Raw genomic sequence first — 24,641 nt, forward strand, 5'->3', positions numbered from 1 at the left:
GTTTACTTCTCAGTAAGGCCATGCGGGGCCTATAAATAGGAAAGGTGGAAGCAGCTCTACTGCCGATCAATAGGGCCCCGTCTCCTCGCCATTTCAGCTGAGCTGTCTTATTAATTATGAAAGGATTCACCTGCTCCCTGCCAGGGACCACAGCCTCCCGGCCCCTTTGCTGGAGCCCTTAATGGCGGTTCGTTCGCAAGCTGCCTCCGGCCACCGCAGAGGAAAAGGCGAATCGTGGTCAGGGCTCGGCCTGCCCGGGCGGTGGTTAGGGCTCGACCCGCCTGGGGCGGGGTCGGCCTGTGTTGTCTCGCGCAGGCCCAGTTCCCCCCAAACCTCACCTAGAAAAGATCTCTTGCGTTTTTCCTTATCAAAAATAAAACTTTCTCTTCTTTAAGTAAACGGAATTTCGGAAAAGTGACAAAATGACTTCGTTGAGGCGGGTCTACTTGAAGGCAGTAGGTTATCAACTGGCTTGTGAACAGGTGCATTTATCATCTGGCATCCCGTGTCCCTGCAGGGAACCCCGAGAACTAGACCAAGAAAGCAGGCTTGGGGCAGGAAACAAACGACACCCCCGTTTCAAACAATAACTTTTATTTTATACTTCTCTATACTTTGTAGCAAATCTTTTTTTTTTTTGCTGAATTTAATTTATAATAAACTTTTTAAATTACATCTCTCTCTTTGTTTTAAAATCAAGGCTCTTTTATGTCAAAATCTTTTTTAACTATATTTTAGATTAACATTTAACATCCCCCCCCCTTGTGATCTATACCGTTGGATATTCAGGTATTACTGTATGTGTAACAGCTAAAACAAGAGGGAAAATAAAGGCAGTGGACTTGGAAAGATGCATCGACAACAGCAGGTAAAGCTTAACCTCTCAGTGACTTTAGCAACGATTCTTCTGGCAGCCGTTACCTATACACCCGAGATTTCCTCAATCCTTTCCCTCTCTCCCTCCTATCCTTAAAACACGAAGTCAACGATCTGTCCTTTCACTTTCCTCGAGGAGAAATGTGCAGTGGAAATGATCAAAACAAGATACTGTGGAAGAAAGACGTGAGCGTGAGTTATTCACCATATGCCTTCCTCGTGGACATCTCTCTTGAATTCATTCCCCTGGCCTTCTCCTCTCCTCTCTTTCCTAGTAGGAGGAGCCCATCATTTGTCATGTATTAACATGATTAATATAGTAGGTGGCCCAGGGCCGTTCCTGAGATTCTTGTGCCAAAAAATAAAAATTAAAAAAAAATGGGGTGGGTTGGCCGTTTTCCTTATTTTTTTGGGTGAAGACGGACTAAAGCTGAGGTCCGATTTTGGCTGTGCTTGCTTGCTCACTGATTGGTAACATTTGGCAAATAAAACACAAGAAATCGAACGAAATCAAAAGGAGAATCGGGATTTCCCACAATCCTATATGAGTGTTTTCAGCATCACAGAGAATCACAAAGTCCCCAAAGAACGAATGGATCTTCCTCTCGATGTCCGGGAGCATGGAGTGAGTGTGGGTGGGCGCGCGGGGGGAGGCGGCCCGCGCTCAGAAGGAAAGCCAAGTCGCTAAAGCTGCCGAGAGAGAGACCAGGAGCACGGGCAGCGCCGGGAGTGGGGACCCCGCCGCCCCGTTGCCGCTGCCGCAGAGTTCGAATAAGCTGCCTTGGATGTTGAGGTTTTTGGATTCTTTTCTCAGTTTATCCCACATATCTTTCGCCCCTTCTTGGCAATCCGTAAGGGCTGTGACCGTGCAGCTGTGGAAATCCTCCCAGTACCTGGCGAGGAACAGAACAAGACGGAAGAGGCAGGTTGACTTTGGGTTGGGGGGGACCCGGGCCTGCGCCCCTGCGCCACGCGCGTCGCGGCCTCGCCACCGCCCCTCCCCCACCTCCTCTCCACCGCCCCGGCGCCCGAGTTGCGCGAGGGGGGCCCTCGCCGGACCTCGGCCCGCCCAGGAAGCCGCCGTCCGGGGACGGAGGCCGCCCCCTTCGGCGTCTGGTTTCCCGCTCCCGCTCCCCGGCGGGGGGACCCGGGAGCCGGCGAGCACCGGCTGCGCCGCGCTGGCACCTCGGCCTGCGCAAACAGATTGCTCGTCCTCCTCGGGGAAAGCTAGGAAAACAGTGCTAAGCCGTGCAAGCTGCCGCCCATTAATGCCTCTTAGCTCGCAAGATGGGTTACTTGCTCTGAGCGCAGCCCTCCCCTCTTGGCTTCTCACTCTCTCCTCCCCCTCGTCCCTTCTGGCTCCCCCCCCCATGCTGCGGTACTCTCTCGCCTTCGCCCTCACTCTCCCCCCTCCCTTCCTTTTGTTTCCCGTTCTCCGATTTTCCCATCCTTCCTTCCTTCTTTGTCTTCCTCCTTTTCCCTCCCCTCGGTTTTCCTCTATTCAGCTCCTCACTTCCTCTTCCTCTGCCTCTTCCCCTTCCTCCCCGGCCCTCCGTGACCCCTGGCCTTGCTCTCCACAGTCCTCCGGCTCCGATTCGGTTCGGAGACGCCTGCCTGCCTCTCCCCTCCCCGGGTCGGTGAGTGTCAGTACCCTGGGGCCAGTCCGCAGCCGCCTCCTGCTTTCGCAAACCCCGAGGCGCCCGGCCCCGAGCGCTCGGGTCCTCCTCTTCCCCCGCTCCGGAGCCTTTCATGGGCTTGGACCCCACGAATCTCCTTCCTACGGCCTCCGGTGTAGCCACAGCCCCCCAGGCCGGGACTCCGGTGCCGCCGCGGTGCCCGCCGCGGCCACCCTTCCTGGGACCCCGCTCCCGGTGCTCGCTACCCGCTTCTTCCCCGAGCCCGGCGCCTTCTTCCTCGCCGCTTCCTCCTCCTCAAGGGCTCAGCTCCTAGCCCCGCCCCCACAACCTTCAACCAACCTGTCCTTTTTAATTGTCCCCCTTTCTTCTGGAAACCCAAAATAGATCCCGAGACTAAATATAATTCCAACCCGTGATCGATTCCTGGGGCGCTGTCTCCTTTCGGTGCTGGGTCGATCTGTGCGTCTCGGTTAACTCCGGCCTGGCTCCCACTTGGCCCTGGCCTTTAGCGCCAGGTCACTAGCGACCGCCCTCTGCGCAATGGGGTTGTATTTTCTCCTGTCTCTCCCTTCTGCTCGCTAGCCTGGACTGTAAGTATGTTGAAGGCAAGCACCATGTTTGATTTTTCCGTGTTTCCACTCCCACTCCATCCCCTGGCTAATAGCAAAGATATCAATGCTTGTTGGATTGCCTTGAGCTCTGGCTCTTTCCTAATGACCTTTATGAGTCTCTTAATTTATGAGGACTGCGGAGCCTGGACCACAGGGCTTCCAGGTCCCTCAGTTCGTAATAAATAGCAAGATTTAGAGAAACTAAGAGGAGCAAGGACAGCTCTCTGCTGTAATTGCATGTCCCAAAGGATATTTAAATCTCTCCTTTCTTTATGTATGCCCAGATGGGGACAGGACCCTCTTGGAAGAGGAATATGGTGGATCCAGTGGCAAATATCCACATGGAACTGAGAGGTGGTGGGCTTCATCAGAGTGTTGAACAACCAGTGCCACTAATGAAGTGAGACCAGACCCCAGCACGGATCCTTCTCACTTCCATTCTCCCAGACCAAGTCCTGCTAAAAAATTAAAATGGCTTGGAATAACCAAATTCTGGCAAATAATGGAAGACTGAGGAACTGATCTATATTTAACCTTTCATCCAGATTTATAGATATACTCTTAACTATCATCAGGCATTCAAGACTAAAGTAGGTGGGCATGTAACCCATATCCCACCTTTTGTCTCTTTTTGGATAGGAAGTACAAGCCACCTAGCAGCTGTGACTGTTGGGGGACACCAGGGTATTTAGGAAAGTGTGTGGCAAAATTGACCCCCATTTAATTACTCAGAATTTAAACAAATAAACACCTCCCCTCCCCAGGAATTAGAGAGAGGACAAAGACTTTACAGTATAAAAAAAGATGGTACAGAAAATGGTTTCTCCAACCTATAGGGAACAGGGAACACCTCTTGTCTTGGCTTTTTTGGAAGGACCATTATTGGGTGAAGGGTGGGAGTTACAGCTCTTTCTGAAAAATAAAGTAAAATAAAATGTGTGTGTGAGTTTATGTTTGTATGTGTTGCAGAGGATGGAGGTACTTCTAAGGACTGCAGCAGGTAAAATGTTGCTGCTCTACCACTGCAGGGCTCTCTGCTAGTAACTTCCTTTGCCAGTGGGAGCTGTGCTTTCCAGTCAAGATCTGGGAAAAGCCACCCACCGTACCTGGCCATGAACTCCTTCCTAGCCCTTAGCTGCCTTGGCCTGGGGATACCACGCAGATGCAGAAAGGAAGGGGATGGTCAAGGAGGATGGCTATCCTAAACCTCTAATCTGCCATAAACTAAGCAGATATGGTCACCGGATGCCCAGGACTTACTTTCCTTGGGCAAAATCATTGTCACAAAAGAAAATATTCTTTCAGTCTCTCTCTAAAGAGGAAGAGAGGTCCACACTCCCTTGCCTACATCCCAATGATCTTGGTGTGTACTGGAAGGGGGTTTTATCAGGGGAAATGGACAAAACAAGAGAGTGACTTTTCCTTTATGCAAACCTAGTATTTCCTAAAAAGTTCCTCAAACCAAAACCAACTGTTTTTCGGAGAGTACCCAGCAGTCCACTCATGCACGCAGAAAAAAAGAATGTCGAAGGCTGCCTCAAAGTAGAGCTAGGAACTGCTAGCAGCTCTCCAGGCTCCTTGCTCTGGGTTCCAGCGCGTTGAGCGCTGCGCGGCTCTGTGGGAGCTGGTGGGGCTGCGCAGGGCTGAGACTGGCCATCTCATCTTCTGCCCATCTCAGGCCAGGGGATCCCGTTGGGTAGTGCAGACCCTGGCCAAGGTCTGAGGACGAGCCAGCACGGATTCGCGCTGGCGGGGAATTCAGGGCTCAGGCCGGGAGGCGAGGCCCTCTCCGACCTCAGCAGCGCCCCCCAGAACCGAAACCTAGTAGGCCAAAGAGAACACTTACGTGCACACAGTCTTGATGTTCGTCTTGTCGTCCAGGCCCTGCGGGTAGTTGGCCATGCTGTCGCCCAGCTTGAGCAAACAGTCCGAAAAGCCCTTAAAGACCGCATCGCACTTGCCCGCTGCTCTCACGGCCTGCACCAGGTACGCTGCGGGGAGGAGGGGACACCGGTCAGCATCGCCGAGACCCTGCCCCTAAAGCCTCGAGGCCCACCAGCCCCGTCGAGCCGCGTCCACTAGCGCCCAGCCTCGTGGGACGCCTGTGTTAAAGGTGAATGAAAGATGTGGCCCAAGAATGACTGACCCGCCCCCAACTACAGTCCGGTGCCTACCGTCAGGAGGGTGAGCGTGTTCGGAAGGGGGCGGTGAGTCCATTCCTTTCCTGTGGCTCCCTCCCGCATCTCACTCTGCATCTTTTTCTGTTTCCCTCGCCCCCTCTTCTCACCTCCCCCGTCTTTTTTATTTCTCCCTTCTCCTCACTCCCTCCTTCTTTTCCCAACACTTCCCCAGCAAGTCCGTCCTGGCTCTTGCAGTGCAATCTTGCATTTCTGAGGCGGCACAGGGGGTCACGACAGCGCAGTTCGGGGGGCGAGGAAGGGGTGGTGAGGCGGCGGCGCGTAGGGCCACGCCGCTGCATCCCAGGCCACTACGTTGGAGAAAGCGCGCGGTTCTTGGTGGGTGCTCAGCAAACACTGCTGAGTAAATAACTAAAGTCCCTGGAAGCCAGCAGCAGCCACCGAAGTGGACTGTTTCATTATAAAACTGATGGCCTTCCGTAGAATGTGTGTTCCGAGGGAGATCCTCGAACGCACCCTCCCAACCCCACTGGAGAGGGAGCAGCCTCGGGGTCCGGAGACTTGGCGGGGATGGCGAGTGGTCCGGGCAGTCAGGGCCCGGGTGTTTGCGCGGGTGACCCCGAATGATCTCCGCCGAGGCCAAATCCACAAGCCTCTGTCTGCGGCTGAGCTCCTCACACCCCCGGGAAAACCGGCCACCGCTCCCACTAGCAGCGGGTGGGACCTTTTCTATCAAGGCCCCAACCCTGAGGGACACAGGTGGCAGTCGCCCCGGGCTCCAGGCCTCTAGTTCTGGGTTCCCTCCGGAGCGGGGGGAGCCGGGGTAGCTGCCTGAGCCTTGGGAGGAGAGGAGGAGAGCGAGGAGGTAACCCAAGCAGCACCTAAGCCCTGGCTCCTGGCCTCCGGGCGGTCAATCCCCAAGGCGCCGGACTGCCATTGCCAAGGCCATTTCTCTCCACCCCAAAGCCGACGAAATGGCTAAACGTTCTGTGGCTCTTGGCCAGAAGCGCGCCGGGGGCCAGGAGGGGCGCCAAAGCGTTGATCCGCGCGGCTGGGTCTGGGGGAGCAGAGGGAAAGGGCGAATCTTAGAATCGAAATCGGCCTCCAGTGCCCACGACCCTGACCGCCGGCCCTCTTCCTGGGCAGTGTTCTGGGCGCCACGGATTGCGTGGGGATGTCTCCGGAGAGGACTTTATACCTCACTGCCCCCCGCCTCCCCAGCCGCTGGGCCCTGAGAGCCGGGCCAGACGCAGCCCAGAGGAAGGTGACCGAACCTGCAGCAGCCTCCGAGAGCGCCCCGTTTGCAAATTGCTGCAGGAAGAGCGAGGCGGGCCTTGCGCTTTCTAATCCGGAACGGGAAGCGCCGGGGAAGGGAAGGGACTAAGGTTAACTTCGACCTCCGCTCGGGCAGAGACGTAAACCTTCATAAATCTCCCTCCCTCCACCCCCGAGAAATACTAAAAGGCCTTGCGACTGCAATATCTAATGCACTACTGAGATGGAATAAACGAATCTTTGTTCCACTAGAAAGCAGTCCCAGTGAAATGAACCCATCACGTCCTCCTCTGTAATGCTTGCCACAAATGCTGTTTTGCAGCCTCGAAACGGGATAAAATACAGTCCATCCTACCTTCTCCCACCCAACTCCCGTCTCTCCTTACCCTTTACCTCCACCCCCAAAACTCAGTGGCGAAAAAGTAGCCCCTAAGATGCACTGACTATATTTTAAAGGGGAATCGGGGCTCGCTGGGGGCGGGAAGCACTCCGTCACGTTATCTTTTCGGGAGAAGCTGGAAGAGAAGACCCTCCACACCGCGCATGTGTGAGTGTGTGCGTGTGTAAAATAAGAAGTCGTGAAATTTTCTGTTTTTTTTTTTTCCCAACTGTAACTGCTTCATCTCTAGTTCGCTGTGGGAGGACCGGGGCTGGCGCGCGGGACACGTTTTGAGGCTCATGCGTCTGAGCAGGTCACAGCCCGCGCGACCCTCGCTGTCCTCCCTGAACCCGGCTTCAGCGAGGCTCGGGCGGGCGACCCGGGCTCCCTCCCTGTCCTCTCCGGTGTCCGCGTCCTGTGCCTTTTCCATCCGTTCATTCATTCGTTCGACCTCTCATTCATTTCAAACTTCCTCCCGCGTGTCTTCATTTGTGTTCACCACCCTCTCCATCTCCCCGTCCCTTCCCAACCCCCACTTTTGTTGCCAAATGTCAATGATTTGGGACGGCTCCCAGCCATGAATTAAAGATTGAGGCTCTGGTTCGGGAAAGGGCAGACATTCGGGAACAAATATGCTCAATTTCAATCCCACAGCCAACAAATTGGTCATTTTCCGGCCGAGGTTAATGTGTTCCAAGCGTATCCCGCAAGCACAAACGGTATTTTTTTTAACCCCTCCAAAGTAAGGTTATATCCCTCCAGGAAAACAGAACCCCAAACCTGCTCCAATGAAAATCCCTATATCAAAAATAACCACTGTCTCCTGCTCTCTAAAAATTTGCAGACTTGATTGCAAAATGCCACATTCACTTATTTCCAACATTTAAGGGATTTGCTGCAATTAGCATTTTTAATTTGTTGAGTGTCTTTGCACTAATGTCAAAGATTCAAAAGAACCACAAATATCAAGTCATTGCTTAGAATTAAAGGAAAACGCCAACATCTTGCACATAGTCTAAAATCCCTGTAATGTTCATGCAAAAAAATACACAAAATCATGTTAAATGCATAAAAACCCACTGCAGAGAATCCATTTTTAATAGATAACTCCAAACCCTGTTTCTTCCACATTTCTCATGAAGAAAAATATACATTTTCTGTTGCCCCATTCCCTAAAGCACCCTCCTACCCAAATACTGCAAGGGTTTGTCTGTAAAGAATGCTACGGTCTGAAATGGTAGGAGGCAACAATTCCCTCAGTCTCCAGAAAACCCTTTGAAGAGTTTCTATTTTTTTCTCTTGTCCATTCTATTAATAATCTACTTCACTTTCACTTTTAGGTCAGGTTAATTAGTGCTCCAACCTGCATTGAAGAAGTGGGTTTTCTAGTGCTGCCTTCCAACACATCTTCCTCATTCTGGATGGAAAATGTGAACTTTTAAAAGCCCCCAAACAGTGTAACTACGACTCAACATTCCTTAACATAAAATGAGGACTAAATAAATCCGTCATAATTACCCCCAAACAAAAATAACAAACCCCCCATATGGCATATTGCAAACACTTCTTAACCCTTTCCTTTATATAAAATACAGATACCTATGTGGGAAGGAACAGGCAAATATTCATAGAATAGTATATCCACGTATATTTGGCTGAATTCAACCTCCTCAATGATAAGCCTATTAAAATATGTACTTCGGGGTTCCCTATCGTTCTCAATTTGCTCCACAGCCAGGTCTGCGGTGCCCGGTACAAACGCTGCAGCTAGGATATGGGGGTAGGGGGGCGGGCGAATGACAAAGTTCTAAATGCAGCAGTCTGAGCCCCGAAATATCTTTGCTTTCTGCACATAAACTTTCCGTTCTAGCTGCCTAGCCATCTTGTCCCTGCACTCACCTTTCGACCCTTCAAAATAATACCTTGCAGTATCGCAGGGGCCAATGCATTGCCCCAGAGCTCCTGAAACCTGCTCTAACCCGAGAAAGAGAAGCAAAAATGGACGTGCGCTTTGGAATAAAAAAAGGGGGGAACCCCCCCTTGAAAGCGGCCAGCTGCATACATATCCTGGCGAACGTTTGGAGTCTCTCTCTCTCTCTCTCTCCTCTCTTTTTAAGAAAAACCAACCCGGGACGCCCGAGTCCCTAGGAGCCTCTGCCCCCACCCTTGGGGTTTGCCGGCTTCTCCGCACCCCCGGGCAGCCGCGGGCCAGTCGGTGCCCCTCCGCGCCTCCGGCCGGCCGGCTACTGCCTGCCGCCAGCCGCCAGCCTGACCGGGCGGCCACTTACCTATTTGCACCGCGAGGATCAGTGAAATATATCTGCCGTTCAACTTAAGTCCCATCCTACGTTTAGTCAAACCATTTGCGACCGCAGACCTTTAAATAGTTAGTTTAGAGAACGCGGGGGAAAGCTGAAAAATAGGCATTGCCAACAAGTTCCAAGAGCGACGGAGACTTTATGCACGGGGAAGGCAGAGGGAGGAGAGAAAGAGAGGGAGCTAGGAAGAGAGAGAGAGAAAGAGAGAGAGGCTGAGAGAGAGAGAGGGGGGGAAGAGCTGGGAATGGTTCACTCCATTAGGAGGGGGCGGAGGAAGTACAGCCTCACGCCCACGAGCAGGCCTGACGTGGGGGATGACACGGAATGATTTTTTTTTTTTTTAAATAAAGACACCTTGGTAGAGATCGCCATTTATAGTCATCAGAAGCTGGAATTAATCAGATAACTGCGATTAATGTGCAATCCAAACGAATTCTTGCCTCCCAGGGGTGACCACTTCCCCGTCCCTGCAGCCACCCCCGCCTCTTCGCGGTTCCTGGGCCCCCCCAACCCCGCCCCCTCCTGGCGCAGAACAGGGGCTCCCTCTCCCCTCCCCGCCTGGAGCCGGGGAGTCCTGGCGCGCCCACTCGATTGTTTCAACTTGCTCCCCCTCCTCCATCAGCTCAACGGAGAATCCAGCCCCCTCTCCCTACGTTGCAGTGGGGTTTAAAGGAGCGAGCAAGGGAAAGGGAAAACAGCTAAAGCAGCTCTATTAATTCGACCCCCCCCCCCCCAGCGTCCTGTCCCCTGCACTTGCCTACCCTCTTTCTCTCCAACCCAGCAGCTGAGCTCTGGGCGCAGCCTAGAGCGCGTGAGCACACACTCACGCACACACACGCTCACTCCCACGAGCCGAGCGCCCCCTTGCCCGCCTGCTCACACCGCACGGGAGCGCGCGCGCACACCCAGGCCGCGGGGGTCTAGTCTGCACACGTGGGGCCGCTGCAATCTACACCGTGTCCCCTCTGTGAATTTCACCACTTCGGACGCCCCAGCCGGCGAGAGATGGGTTCAGGAGGCACAGCGACACCTGTTTCGGGGGACAGGAGAGCACGGAGAAACGAGCCTCTGCAAAGATGATTTTCGGATACTAGAGATTTTGCTAACTCAGTTTAGTTTTAAACAGAGCTTTAGGAAATTTCCTAGGCCATCGATAGTATGAGGAGTTCTTTCTGATCCTGATGCGCTTCTGGGGGTTATTTCTTGGGCCACACACACACGTACACATACGCACACACGTAGATCACGTACGCACACGCACACCCGCATCCACATACACCTGCACTGTCTTTTGATGCTCGGGCACAAATCCTGTGTAGACGCATCCTACTCTGCAACGAAGTGGTTCTGTAGCTGCGTCTGTGCTCGGTGCAAGGTGCTAACGACGACAGCTTGAGTTCATGAAAAATAGGGCTGTTTCTTTTCTGAAGGCCGTTAGGCTTTGGTTTCTTTCGCTTCTGCCCGAAAAGATGACTAAATCCCAGTTTTTTAAATCAAAAGCTAAAGCCAACTTTAAGTCCCCGAAGATAGGGTGGAAAAAAAAAAAAAAGGAAAACTTCCCCCCGAAATCTTTAAAAAAATACACGAGAAAAGATCAAGATATTAAATAAACAGTAGAAATGCAAACGGATTAAGGAGATATCAAATCAAATTTACTTCCATCAGGCAGCGTGCCATTTGCGCTCCCATCTCCCGGTCCCCACACTCGCTCAGCCATTTGAAGGAGCAGAGTCAGAAAAATGGGCAAAAGCAGAGGGGTGGGGCATGCTATGGAGAGTGAGGGGCTGAAGGGGAGCGCGGGGGTCCTGCAGGCAGTACTTTGTGACACGGTGCCTTTGCACAGGGTGGCTGAGTCCCGGCGTCCCGCGGGAGCCGCAGACTCAGAGGTGTGGGCACGGGCCCCGGCCCGGGGGGCGGAGCCGCGTAGCTCCACCCCGGAGACGCCACCACCGGGGGGCCCGCCTTTCCAGCGTTCAGGGGCTCTGAGGCAGCCCCGGTGTTTCCTTTCCTGGTGCTCAGAGGATCCTGAAAGGGCCGAAAGCTTAGGCAGGCAGAGGGCGGGGCGGGGGCCGGTGGCGAGAGGGGGGTGTCCTTCGGACCCGCCCCCGGAGCCCTCCAATAGCAGGGTGGGAGGTTGGTACGAGGGGCGGGGCCTCGGGGGAGAGGCAGCAGGCCCTGCCCACAATCCGCCCCGCCCCTCGGGGTCCCGCGCTCAGCCTGCCCAGTCTCGCTCTCCCGCCCGCTGCTCCTGAGGCGCCGGCGTCTCTCTCAGACTTTTGCAGAGACGCTGCTGGGGGCCGTTTGAGATTTTTGTCCTTAACGTTCTTGCCTTACTCCTGCTTACCCACCCATCCCGGATCTTCCAAAACCTCGTTTTCTGACGATGCCTGGGATTTACCCCGTCCCAGCCTCTAGTCAGCCCGAACTTGGGGCGTTGGGGGTGTGAGAGGAGGCAGCGTTAAAGGGCTAAATAATGCAGAGTGAAGCGGGGTGCAGGAGAGGCGCAGCCCGCCGACCCGCGCGCGTGCGCACAGCTGCCCGCGTAGGGGCTCGGGGGCAGGCCCTCGGCGGTGTCACCCGCCGCGCGGCGCGGCGCCACCCCTGAACCCCCGCTGGCCTTCCCCTCTCCGCTTTCCTTCCCTCGAGTTCCGGCCTCCCTCGCACGCGTGGGTCGCTTTGAAAGTGAAGAAGTGAGGGAGTAGAGTCAGTACTACATAAAAACGTTGACAGCAGATGCTAACGGTGTTTTTTGTTTTTGTTTTTAAACGCTTTTAAAATTGCAGATCGTTTTGCAGTTAGGGCTCTGTGCGAGGTTCCGCGGTTGCCAGTGCAAGCTATTTGGGAACGTTGGGGACAATACTGCGGTTGAAGGCGGCACTGGACAACATTTCTTTCTTTAATCCGATCAGTCCACCCCACATCAGCTTTGAGGTGAAGGAACAGCGAAGGAGAGCAGGGAAACCCAGGCCTTGTGTTGTGGGTGTTGGCATGACCGTGATCTCTCCCCACGATTCTCTAGATGTCAGTTTCCTGATCTGAAAAACGAACATGGGACGTGATCTCCAAGATGTTTTTCACCTTTGACTTATGTGAACCAGAGATTTTCTAGAATACCGTTGATGGGGTTGGGAGTGGGGAGGTGCATACAAAGAATAAAGTCCATGCAAGTGTGCTTGTTTTAGGCCAGCTTCTGGCAAAGGGCATGTTTCCGTTAGATAAGCAATTTCTTTTAAAGCTAAAGAAACAAATACTGTGAAGGATGGGCGGGAGAAAGCCATTGGTGCTGTTCGGGTCTGCGTCTCAAATTGAGCCAAAGGTACCCCTGAAAGTAGGTTGCATAATTAAGGCATAAATATGTAAAACTTTTTATCCCTAAAACTGCCAGAAAGAGACCATGTCTAATTTTAAGCCTGGTTGGCATCAACTTCCTCCCTCGGTTCAAGTTTGCTGCCGCCCCAGCCTCAGCAAGTGGGCATGCATATGTTACACACACACACACACACACACACACACACACACACACCAGACCCTGTGCTCCATGTTTCCGCATTGGCAACAGGGCAAAGCATTGAGTCAGTCCATCCCCCAACTCTCTCCACCATAAAGTCCATCATAAGTGGACTTTCCAGAAGCTGCCGTTTCAATAAACATCCTTTGGAAATTATCTGCAAGAAGCAGTTGTCAGGGCCACTAGAAAATTCTACCTCTTTTTGGTCAGAAAGAATCCACTACTATATTAAAATGGATTGGACTGGCATTACCTCTCTCTCATTAATGTAGTCTGTCATTTTTTATACTTTTGTTAAAAAGAAGACTGCAGATCCAAAGCGCAGTTACTAACCCCCAGGACAGCAAACCAAGACTTAATTGCAATTCAATCTCTCTAGGAGTGGAATTTTAAAGTAAATCAATCTGGAATTTTCTGGTCAGCAACAATTAGGTAATCTATCGCTTGGGTCCTCTCCATCCTTCCCTGCACTACACCACCAAAGGCTGAGGAGGTAATCTGCATGATAAGACCCCTGCCCTTCCCTCTGTAAAGGGAAGGGGAATTTGCCAGAAACAATCCTTGCTTTTCTTTTTGCTAATAACTTCTTGCCCCACCCTCCTTCCTCTATAATCCTTCAATTTTATACAACTCCTCAGAGCATCCCTAAACTAGCTAGATGGGATGCTACTTGATTCATGCTTTATTCATTGCATGATCATAAAGCCAATTAGATCTTCAAATGTACTCAGTTGAATTTTGTTTTCTAACACCTTCAACTAAACCCTTTGATGTAAAGTATATAGCTCTTTTTTTTAAAATGAGAACAATTAGGGGATCCTGAGTAGTTCAGTCAGTTAAGCTTCCGACTTCAGCTCAGGTCATGATCCGTGAGTTTGAGCCTCTAGTCCAGCTCTCTGCTGACACCTCAGAGCCTGGAGCCTGCTTCAGATTCTGTGTCTCCTTCTCTCTCTGCCCTTCCCACATCACAGTTTGTATGTCTCTCTCTTTCTCTCAAAAATAAAAAAAACATTAAAAAAAAATTTAAGTGAGAACAACTAATGCTTACCTGGCCAGGGAGACAGCATGATCATGAAGATGGTTTTCCTAAGGTGAGACTTATCCATTGCACTCTGGATGTGCTGACCCCTGCAACGTCCCCAGATGTGCAAAACTGCATAATCTGTGGTAGTGGGGGACTGTGTTTGTTTTTCCCTTGGAAAATAAAAAGAGAAAATGAGAACTGTACCATGTTTAAGCAGTCATATAAATTAGGAGGGGAATGGATTTTTTGTAGAGCTACGTAGGTAGAGGTTCCAATAAAAATCCATTTTGGGAGTTTTGGATCTCTCTCTGGCACTTGGTAAGGTGATTTTTCACTCTTTTTCTTTAAGTTTATTTATTTATTTTGAGAGAGAGAGGACACCAGTAGGGGAGGGGCAGAGAGAGAAGGGGAGAGAATCACAAGCAGACCCCCTGCTCAGTGCAGAGCCAATACAAGGCTCATCCCACTACCTGTGAGGTCATGACCTGAGCCGGGATCAAGAGTTGGTTGCTTAACTAACTGCTTAACTAACTTACAGGTTTTCATTCTGTAAGCACTGCTTCAAAATTAGTTTAAACTTCTGGCTTTTACATATATTGGTGACTGACAAATGATTTATGCAGAAATTTGAATTCTGGGACCAAATACTAGATTTGAAATATATTGATGTGATTAGCTTTCTATTTAAAACTAAATATTTCATTAAAAAATTAACATTGTTATGAAATATACACACAGAACAATGCACAGACCAAAGATGCCCAGGGAATTGATTTATCACACAGTTAACGTTTATGTGGTTCCCACTCACATTGAAACAGTCAGAACAGATATGCCAACTAAATGCAACCTTTTTTTAGATAAGATTCTAAAAAGGCCAGGGAATTGTTGGACAGTTAACAAAATTTCATTGTGGTCTGTGAATTAGACATTAGTTTGTACCAATGTTGATTACCTGATTGTAGAGTTGTATGCTGATTATAGAGAAGGATGTCATTGGTTTTTGTTTGTTGATTGGTTGGTTTTGGGGTTTTTTCTTGAGTGAGGAGAACATACACTGGAGTATTGAGGGGTAATGAGACATTATAGCTGCAGTCTGTTTTCAAAAGCCTCAGAAAAGGAATGGCAAAAATGGAGAGAGATAAAAGCAATGGAACAAACACAGTAAAATGTTAGTAACTGGGAATCTTTGGGTGAAGGGGTACTGGAGTTCTTTGTACTGTCTTCTCAATTTTTCTTTAAGTTAGTCATTTCAAAATAATTATTTACCAAAAAAATCTATTTCAGGTGAATTGAGGACTTAAATGTTGAAAACAAAGTCTTAAAACAGTAAGTGAAATATGTAGATATTTTAAAACCTTAAATAAAAGTATGAAAAGTATGAAAAGTATGAAAAGCATGAACTGGAAAAGGTTGATAAATTTGAGCATAATAAATGAAACTTTTATTCATAAATTAACACTTTAAATAAATAAAAGAGCAAATTATAAACTGTCAGAAAACATGAGTATCAAGAACTAAAGGACTCAAACCAAATTTTTAAAAGTGTGTTATGTACACATACACAGGCACACACACACAATCTCTAAAATGAAAATGGGCAAAATACATGAAGAAGCATTTCATAGATGAGGAAGCATATGTGATTTATTCCAGGAATGCAAGCAAACTCGTTTAACTTTGAAAAATCTCAGTGTCTCCACATCTTTCCAGTCCTGAGGGTTTGAAAGATTACAGGCCCATCTAACTGTGGTGAATCTCATGTTTCTGATGACCACACCCATACCATAAAATCACCATAGTACCACTTCAGAAACAAGTTGTGTTCTTCTCAACGCACCTCATTAGGAGTTAACACCATTCCATCATAGTTGATGTTAGTCTGGATTACCTGGTTGTGTTGGTGTCTGCCAGGTTTTACTTCCTGAAATCCACCATTTCCAAGTCCTCCTTTGTAACTGATTAACATTTTGTAGGGAAGTATTTTAAGATTATGTTTATTTCCTAGTCCTTGTCATACCTCCACACAATGGTCTTCGCATCCATTGGCTCTCCTGTCTAAATCATGCATCTCTATGGTGGTTGCCAAATGGTGCTTCTCTTTGTCATTTCTTCTAAATTTATTTGGCATTCTACTGTAAAAAGAGTTTTCTTTTTTCCTATCTCTCTTTTCTTCCTTCCTTCCTTCCTTCCTTCCTTCCTTCCTTCCTTCCTTCCTTCCTTCCTTCCTTCCTTCCTTCCTTTAAATCAGTGTGAACTCATGGATTCCTATTTTATTTGATGTGCTATAATTCCTTCTTCTTATTTTAATGCCCAAATTGTTCCCTTGTTAGCCAGTGGGAGCCATTTCAAGCTGATTTTTGTGTCTTTTCAGTGTATCCTAATCATTCATTGAGAATTCTTATGTTCTGAGACAAAAAGGTATTCTAGGCTTGTCATGTCCTCACCTAGCCCTGGAATCTGTCAGTTTTTCCAAAAGTTTGCTTTTTTTAAAATTTCAAAATGAGATCTAGGCGCTGGTAGTAGTTGTTGTTGCTAGAGTGTGGTTGCTTCTAAGTTTCTCTGAGAAGATTGAAGTGAGGAATATGTGTGTGTACTCTATCTCCACATACATACCACACACACACATTTCTATTTCTATATATGTATAGTCTGTACAAACATATTACATAACTATGATATAGAACTATGAGTTTATATTGATACTTCCAATATTAATCCAATACACTTTCCATATGTAACGGAACTAATGTGAGTTCACTCCCTAATGAGCTACAGATAGACTACCCCAGGTGGGACTGTCACACAAAGGAAACTGTATTTACAATAAATAGGAGATCACAGGGAGTAACTTCCAAAGCCATAACTCCCCAGTTGGGGTGGCCTGAGTAGGTTTCTTGTATTTAGGTCTAGGATACATATTCAGAAAAGGGAGTTCTGTCATCACATGTAGAAGTGGGCATAAGGTCACCCTTGCCTACTTAGGAAACATGCTTATACATGCATTGTATGTTATGTTAATGAGGTTTGACCTCCTTGGGTGGAGATCTTAACATTATAATGAGGCATAACTGTCCAACACTCCGTGGTCCATCTGTGCAGGCCTGAAATGATGGTGAAGCTCAAACTGGTTTAGGCCACATGGAAAGCATCCTGCTGTTTTCTTCTAAAAGATAAGGTTAGCATTCCTATGAAGAAGGGAAGGTCAGTGGAGTGTTGCTGGTGAATTTTAATCTCATTCACCCAATGGGGTGTGGTTTCACATATGTGTAAGTAAACAGAGAATCTGGACTCCCATTATCCTCAGCATGTTATTTTGTTGCTCAATTTACTCAGTTGTTCAGTCTAACCAATCTTTAACCACATCGTCTATCTCCTCCCTCTGCCTGCTCCCATTGCCCCATGTCCTCAGTGGTTCCCCACTGTTCAGCCCCTCATTCTCAGCAGGAAGCCCTGTCAGCGCATGCGCCAGGCCCCTTGCTTCCTCACATGGGTCCATGCGTTCATCCTCTAGGCTTTGGGCCAGCACCTCTTTGTGGCTCCTCAGGTCTATTGTCCCATGTTCTCCACCACGTGTGATTTCTCCATGCTGGGAAGGAAAGTGAAAAGAAGATGGGCTGCCTTGATTTTATATGTGTTGAGGAAGAGATCTAATTTCATGTTTTTCCATATTGTGAGTCATATTTGCCACCAGCTTCACTTATTGACAAGCCTTTTCCCTCCCAGTGCTATTCTAACTGGTCTCTGCACATACCTGAGTTCTGCACAGGGAAGGATCTGGTTCTCTACTCTTTCACTTGTCTGTATGTCTATTCCAAGGTCAGCACCACACTGTTTAATAACTATTCCTTCAGGAAAAGTCCTGATATTGGATAGGCAAGCATTCCTTTCTGCCATTCTTTTTCAGAAGTATCTTGGTTAATCATGGCCATTTTAGAGTATTTTATTAAGTGGATACTTGTTTAGAATTATTATTTCTCTTTGATGAGTTGAATATTTACATCATTATATAACAATCCCCTCTATATCTAATAATCTTTTTGTTTCAAGTCTGTTTTATAGGATATCAATATAATTATGCCAGATTTATTTTTTCAAGATATGTCATTTTCTTCATGTTTTACTTTTAACCTTGGCTTGTTCTTATGTTTTAGGTGTATCTCTCTCTCTCTCTTTTTCTTACTACGTTTTAATTTGAATTCCATTTAGTTAACATGTACTGCTATATTATTTTCAGGTGTACAGTGTAGTGATTCAACACATCCATACAACACCTGGTGCTCATCACAAGTGTCCATCACCATCACCATCACCTATTTCATCCATCCCTCTACCCACCTTCCCTCTGGTTATATAGAGTCTTATTAATTTTTTAAATGTTTGTTTATTTTTGAGAGAGAAAGAGAGAGAACAAGGAGGGGAGGGGCAGAGAGGGATCCAAAGCCACTAGATGCTGACAGTAGAGAGCCCCATGTAGAGTTGGAGCTCATGGACTGTGAGATCATGACTTGTGCTGAAGTCGGCCTACTCAACAGACTGAGCCAGCCAGATATCCCTAAATAGATTTTTTAAAGCCTAACTTCACAATATTTATCTTTTAACTAGTGTGTTTCATCCAATACATTAATTGTAATTAGTGACATCTTTAGGTTTGTACTATTTTTATATTTCAGTTTATCTCATTTTCAAATTATATTTCTTTTTAGTTATTTCTTTAATATTCTGAATTGACATAGATATGTTCTCCAAATAAAGCAAGACATTTAGTCCATTCTCTGATCCTTTGGTTTTCTCTCATTCCTAACACTATTATATTGATACTATATAGGCTTTTAAAAATATTTTATTTTTCAGTTCATGAAAAGTTCCAAAAATAGTACAGAGAGTTCTTTATTTTTATTATTATTTTTTTATTTTTGGGAGAGTGCAAGTGGGGGAGGGTCAGAGAGAGAGAGGACAGAGGATCTGAAGCAGGTTCTGCACTGAGAGGCTGACAGCAGCGAGCCTGATGTGGGGCTGGAGCTCGTGAACTGTGAGATCATGACCTGAACCAAAGTCCTATGCTCATCTAACTGAGCCACCCAGATAATCCTGTACAGAGAGTTCTCATATACCCTCACCCAGTTTCCCCTAAGGGTGACATCTTATATAATTATACTACATTATGAAAACCAGAATATTAATTGACATGGTAAAAGTAGCTAAAGGTCTTATTCAGATTTCTCCAGTGGTTTTATAGGTACTCGTTTTTTATATGTATATGTGTATATAATCTATGACGTTTTATCACATGTACAGATTTGTATACCACCATCACAAAAATTCAAGTAAAGTTGTTATTGCAAAGCAACTACCTTGGACTGCCCCATTAAAAAAAAAAAAATAACCTAACCTCCTATCCTCCTCCCTTAACTTGGGCAATTTATCTGTTTTTCATTTCTATAATTTTCTTTTTTCCAGAATGTCATATAAATGGATTGGCTTTTTTCATTCAGTTCAATCCTCTTTTTTATGTTTTTGAGAGAGAGAGTGTGAGAGAGAGAGAGAGAGAGAGCAAGTGAGGGAGTGGGTCAGAGAGACAGAATCTTTTTTTTATTTTTAAAAATGTTTACTCTCTCTCTCTCTCTATATATATATATATAGATAGATATAGATCTGTATATAGATCTATATCTATATCTATCTATCTATCTATCTATCTATCTATCTATCTAAAGAGCACAAGCAGGGGAGGGGCAGAGAGAGAGGAGAGGAAGACACAGAATCTGAAGCAGGCTTCAGGTTCTGAATTGTCAGCACAGAGCCCAACTCAGGGCTTGAACTCACAAACTGTGAGATCATGGCCTGAGCCAAAATTGGACTGAGCCACCCAGGTGCCCCAAGAAACAGAATCTTAAGCAGGCTGCATGCTCAGCACAGAACTTGATGTAGGCAGGGATCATGACCTGAGCAGAAATCAAGAGCTGGATGCTAAACCAACTGAGCCACCCAGGTATCTCAGTACAATCCTCTTAAGAACCACCTAAGCTGTTGTACCAATAACTCATTAAAAAAATTGCTGAATAGTATTCCATGCTATGGATGTACCAAAATTTGTTTAACTATTCACATATGGAAGGACATTTGGGTAGTTTCCAGTTTGGGGAACTTTATTACAAATAAAGCTGTTTTGAACATTTTTGTACAGATTTTCATGTAAGCATAAATTTTCATTTCTCTAGAATAAATGCCTAGGTAAGTAATTACTAGATTGTATGGCAAGTCTGTGTCTGACCTTTAAAGAAATGGCCAGACTGATTTCAAGAAGTGCTGTACTATTTTACATTCCCAGCAGCATGTGTGAAAGATATTATTTATTTGCATTCTTACCAACATGGTGTCATCAGTCCTTTTAATTTTAGCTGTTCTGATAGATGTGTAGTGATATGTCAAGTTTTCATTTGCATTCTTCTCATATCTAGTGATGGTGAACATGTTTTCATGTGTTTCTTTGCCATGCCCATTTCTGATTTGATGAAGTGTCTGTTAAAGTCATTTCCCCATTTTCTCCTTGGATTGCTTATTTTCTTGCTGTTGAGTTTAGAGATTTCTTTGCATATGAATTTCCTTGGATGAATCCTTTGTTGTATTTGTAATTTGCAAACATTTTCTTCCACTGGTGCCTTTTATTTTTATCCTCTGGACACTATCATTTGCAAAACAAAAATTTTTAATTTTTATGAAATACAACTTATCCCCCACCCTTATTTTTTTTTTTCTTTTATGGATAATGGTTTTGGGATTATGTACAAGAACTATTCACTGAACCCTAGGTCCCAAACAATTTCTGTTATGCTCTCTCTAAGAATTTTACAGTTTTACATTTAGATATTATATAGACTTTAAAAATAGAATTTTGAGTTTTGATTATAATGGATGTATTATTTTCTTTTACTTTAGCCTTACCTTTTGTTTTGTTATTTTAAAATAGCACAATTAAATAACCCTTAATTTACCTATGTTTTGAGCATTATTTGAGTGATCTTTCCTTTATTTAAATTATTCATCCAAGACTCTTTTCACTATGCGTCTTAGTGACACTTTTTGATACTTTGTATATTTCAGTAGTTTTCAAATTTGAATGACAATGATGCTTTTCCTTCAATATTTTAAAAATGTAACTCCGCTGTTTGCTTGAATCCAGAATTGCTGTTGGAAAATCTAGTGTCTATCTACCTCTTGCTCCTTTGTATATAAACTGCTGTATTCTGTATACAATTTAAGAATTTTTTCTGGGACATTTGGGTGGCTCAGTTGGTTAAGCTTCTGACTCTTGGTTTTAGCTCAGGTCATAATCTCACAGTTCATGAGTTCGAGCCCTGTGTGGGGCTCTGTGCTGACAGAGCAGAGCCTGGAGTCTGCTTTGAGTTGTGTTCCCCCCTTCTCTGACCCCCTCCCCCCGATTCACACTCTGTCTCTCTCTCAATAAATTAACAATAAAATTTTTTAATAAAGAATTTTTTCCTTGACCTTAATATTCTCAAATTTCACTAAAATATGTTTAGTTGAACATTTTCCTTATTGCTCTTCTCTAGCACCTTTTTCAATCCAAAATCTTTCTTTCCTAATTTTTTAGTTCCAGGAAATTTATCTCCATTTCCTTCACTCCATTTAAACTATACCTCTCTTTTTAGATCGCGTGTTATCTGGATACTAGAGATCACTTTTAGATTTTAACTTACCAGCCTTGGGGATTTGGAGGTGGAAAGATGGAAAAATGAATATCCTTGGTTATTTGGTCCCTATTTATTTTTCTAGCTACTCTCTACTATAGGGCTCTATCCTACCTTTACTTTGCTACTGTGGACACCTGGACCAGAAGTCTGAGTCACAACGGGACACAGGGAAGATACGTTTTTTCCTCCAGGGAGAGCAAGGGAAAAGCAAGACCAGAATGCCAATAGTTTCTTTTTGATTTCATTCTTCCTCAGCCTTGTCAGGATTTCTGGTCCACTGGACACAGCCACCACTTAATCATCATGCATTCAGAACAATCCTTGTCACCTCAAGGTTTCTCCAAGTTTTCTCTCTAATTTCCTCAAAGTTGACCTTGAGGCTGGGAACCAACAGCCTTGCCAACAGCATTTTTTCAGGACTGGGATATTCTGGTTACCTTTTGAGTATCGATTTACAGCTGAACTACAATATAGTTAGAGACTATGCCGCATGATTTCAATCATTTTTTGAGAAATTTCCTATGTGTACTTAAAACACACACACACACACACACACATATAATGATTGATTTCAGTGTTTTGTAAATGTCCATTAGGCTAAGTTTTTTTATTGTGCTGCTCAAATATTTTATATACATACTGACTTTTTATGTGTTCATTTTTTTCAGTTGCCAAGAGAGATTTGTTGGAAATAATGATGATTTTCAGTTTGTTTTCTTTTCTTTTCTTTTTTTAGTTTATTGATTTTGAGAGACAGACAGAGAGAGAGAGAGAGAGAGAGAGAGAGAGAGAGAGAGAGAGAGCAGGAGCAGGGGAAGGGTAGAGAGAGAGGGAGAGAGAAAATTCCAAGCTGTCAGTGTGGAGCCTGATTTGGGGCTTCAACCCACGAACCATGAGATCATAACCTGAGCCAAAACCGAAAGTCTGATGCTAAACTGACTGAGCCACACAGGCATCCCTTATTTTTCCTTTTAATTCAGTCAGCTTTTGCTTTGTAGAAGACTATGCTATTAGATACCTACAAATTTGATTTTTAATATCTTCCTAGTAATTTGAAACTTTTATTATTGTTAAGTTTCTATCTTTATTAAAATGTTTTTGCCTTATAGCCTACATTTCCCAATATCAAGATAGCTATCTAACATTTTTTTAGGAAAATGTTTCCATATCCATTTTTTTCTATCCTTTTATTTTCAAGTTACTTGTATCTTTTCATTTTAGATTTCTCTTGTAAACAACACATCCTTTGAAAAAGTTCAGTCTGACAATCTTCACCTTTGAATTGGAGCATTTAGTTAATTTACATGTAACACAAATACCAATATATTTGGGTTTAAATCTACCATCTCCTTATAGACTTTCTACTTATCTCATATGTGCCATGTTCTTTTTTTTTTTTTTTTAATCTCTTCTGTTGCCTTCTTTTGGATAGATTATGCTTCATTATTTCATTTTCTCCCTTTATTATCTTGTAAGTTATATACTATTTATTATGGCTCTAGATCCCCTAGAAATTACCAAATGCCTGGTAAACTTATCCAAGTCTCATATAAATTACGCTGTTTGATAACAAAAATATTTTTAAAACTTTAACTGAATTGCTGCCTATCTCAACTTAAGTAACATCATTTTTGTGCATTTTAATTCTCTTTATGTTTAAAACTTAATAAGACTTTATTATTGTTTTATACATCCAACATTTATTCATATTTATCCACATATTTACCATTTTCATTGTTCTTCATTCCTTCCTGCATGTCAGACTTTCCATCTGGGATAATTTTTGTTTAGTGCAAGTCTTCAAATGACAAATTATTTCAAATTTTGTTTTTCTGAAAGTGGCTTTATTTCACTTTTATTCTTTTTTTTCATGTGTATTTTTGAGAGAGAGAGAGAGCAAGCACGAGCAGGGGAGGGGCAGAGAGAGAGAGGGAGACACAGAATCCGAAGCAAGCTTGAGGCTCTGAGCTGTCAGCACAGATCGGGATGCAGGGCTTGAACCCACAAACTGTCATGACCTGAGATGAAGTCAGATGCTTAACTGACAGCTATTCAGGCACCTCCATTTTACTTTTATTCTTGAAGTATATTTTTCTCCAGTATACAATTCTAGCTTGTCAGTTTATTTCAGAGTTTTACAGATACCTCATTATCTGCTGACTTGTTTCTGTTGAGAAGTCATCATTCTTAACTGTTATTCTTTTGATCATCATTAGTATTTATTTTCTAGCTGCTTTAGCCATTTTTTCTTTGTTTTTTTGGATTTTTATCATGATGCACTTTGGTATAAATATTTGTTTATTTATTTATGAAGAGACATTTCATTATTGTCTTGCTCTATAACAGTGAACACAGTTGCATTTTCTCAAATGGCAAATTAGATACAAGATAGCATCTTTTTGATTCCTGAAAACCTCAATATCATCTGTCTTTTGGAGGATCCAGTTTCATATGACATCTATGATATAGTCCATGAGGAGATCAATGGTGCTTAGTAGTGAAGAACATTTTAGTAAGTTGTTCTATCATAGGTCTTTGCTCAAAGTGTTCATTTTTTCTTCTAATCTGGTTTTCAGCACTTGATCATGTGTTTCTTCATTATTATGCACAGGATCTGGGCAAGGGATAGGTTTTGTAAGTTTGTATGGAATGTCCACAGAAGGGTGGTATCATTCTATTGTCCTACCATCAAATGTCAAAGCAAGCTCTACTTTGCAATTATAGTCATCTGGAAAAGGAGAATATGTAGATTTATGACAAACATAATATAAAGCTCTGTTTTGAATTGGAAATAAATGTTTCTAGATAGTTCTGTTTGCTCTCATCCATTTTACTGGTGTTAATGCCATGGTGAATCAAGATGCTTATCAGGTGGGATGAAAGAAGATGATTTGAAGAGAAAGTACTTTTAAAATCTGCTTCCAGACATACCTATTTTCATCCCTGACAGCCACTCACTGCAAGCCCACCATCTTATGAATTTTTAAACTATTCTGCTTGGGTTCCTTAAGACATCTGTATTTTAATGTCACTATCTATTCAATTATTACTTCTTTTCCAAGTATTCATATAGTAGCTCCCCCATATGTTGTATATGTCTTACTCTATCTTTCATCTTTTTGTTTTACCATGTCTCATTTTACATATTTTCTTCTATTTT

The 24,641-nt window shown here is 45.2% G+C and overlaps 1 protein-coding gene, 1 non-coding gene and 1 pseudogene across 2 annotated transcripts; 1 reads left to right on the top strand and 2 right to left on the bottom strand.

The window, feature by feature from the left end:
- Positions 1-713: 713 nt before the first annotated feature.
- On the bottom strand, positions 714-9,438 carry NRN1 (neuritin 1). The gene is made up of 3 exons (XM_039256861.1): positions 9,205-9,438; positions 4,971-5,115; positions 714-1,769 (listed from the first exon to the last, which is right to left on the bottom strand). The coding sequence occupies exons 1-3, from the start codon at positions 9,257-9,259 to the stop codon at positions 1,541-1,543; spliced, it is 429 nt and encodes a 142-aa protein (XP_039112792.1). The 5' UTR covers positions 9,260-9,438; the 3' UTR covers positions 714-1,540.
- Positions 9,439-13,782: 4,344 nt separating this feature from the next.
- Positions 13,783-13,940, top strand: LOC120248494. Its single transcript, XR_005532586.1, has one exon. It is a non-coding gene; the product is annotated as a U1 spliceosomal RNA (small nuclear RNA).
- Positions 13,941-23,902: 9,962 nt separating this feature from the next.
- LOC120248484 lies at positions 23,903-24,330 on the bottom strand (annotated as a pseudogene).
- Between the last annotated feature and the right edge of the window lie 311 nt (positions 24,331-24,641).

The sequence above is a fragment of the Hyaena hyaena genome, unplaced genomic scaffold, assembly GCF_003009895.1.
Source record: "Hyaena hyaena isolate Hyena2069 unplaced genomic scaffold, ASM300989v1 scaffold_588, whole genome shotgun sequence".
Taxonomy (NCBI): Eukaryota; Metazoa; Chordata; class Mammalia; order Carnivora; family Hyaenidae; genus Hyaena; species Hyaena hyaena.

What these genes read in the sequence shown, in the direction of transcription:
- NRN1 (XM_039256861.1), bottom strand. Translation starts at nt 9,259, where the DNA reads ATGGGACTTAAGTTGAACGGCAGATATATTTCACTGATCCTCGCGGTG. An exon ending in GATCCTCGCGGTGCAAATAG is followed by an intron (nt 5,116 to 9,204) that starts GTAAGTGGCCGC and finishes TCCTCCCCGCAG; the next exon opens with CGTACCTGGTGCAGGCCGTG. An exon ending in AACATCAAGACTGTGTGCAC is followed by an intron (nt 1,770 to 4,970) that starts GTAAGTGTTCTC and finishes GTTCCTCGCCAG; the next exon opens with GTACTGGGAGGATTTCCACA.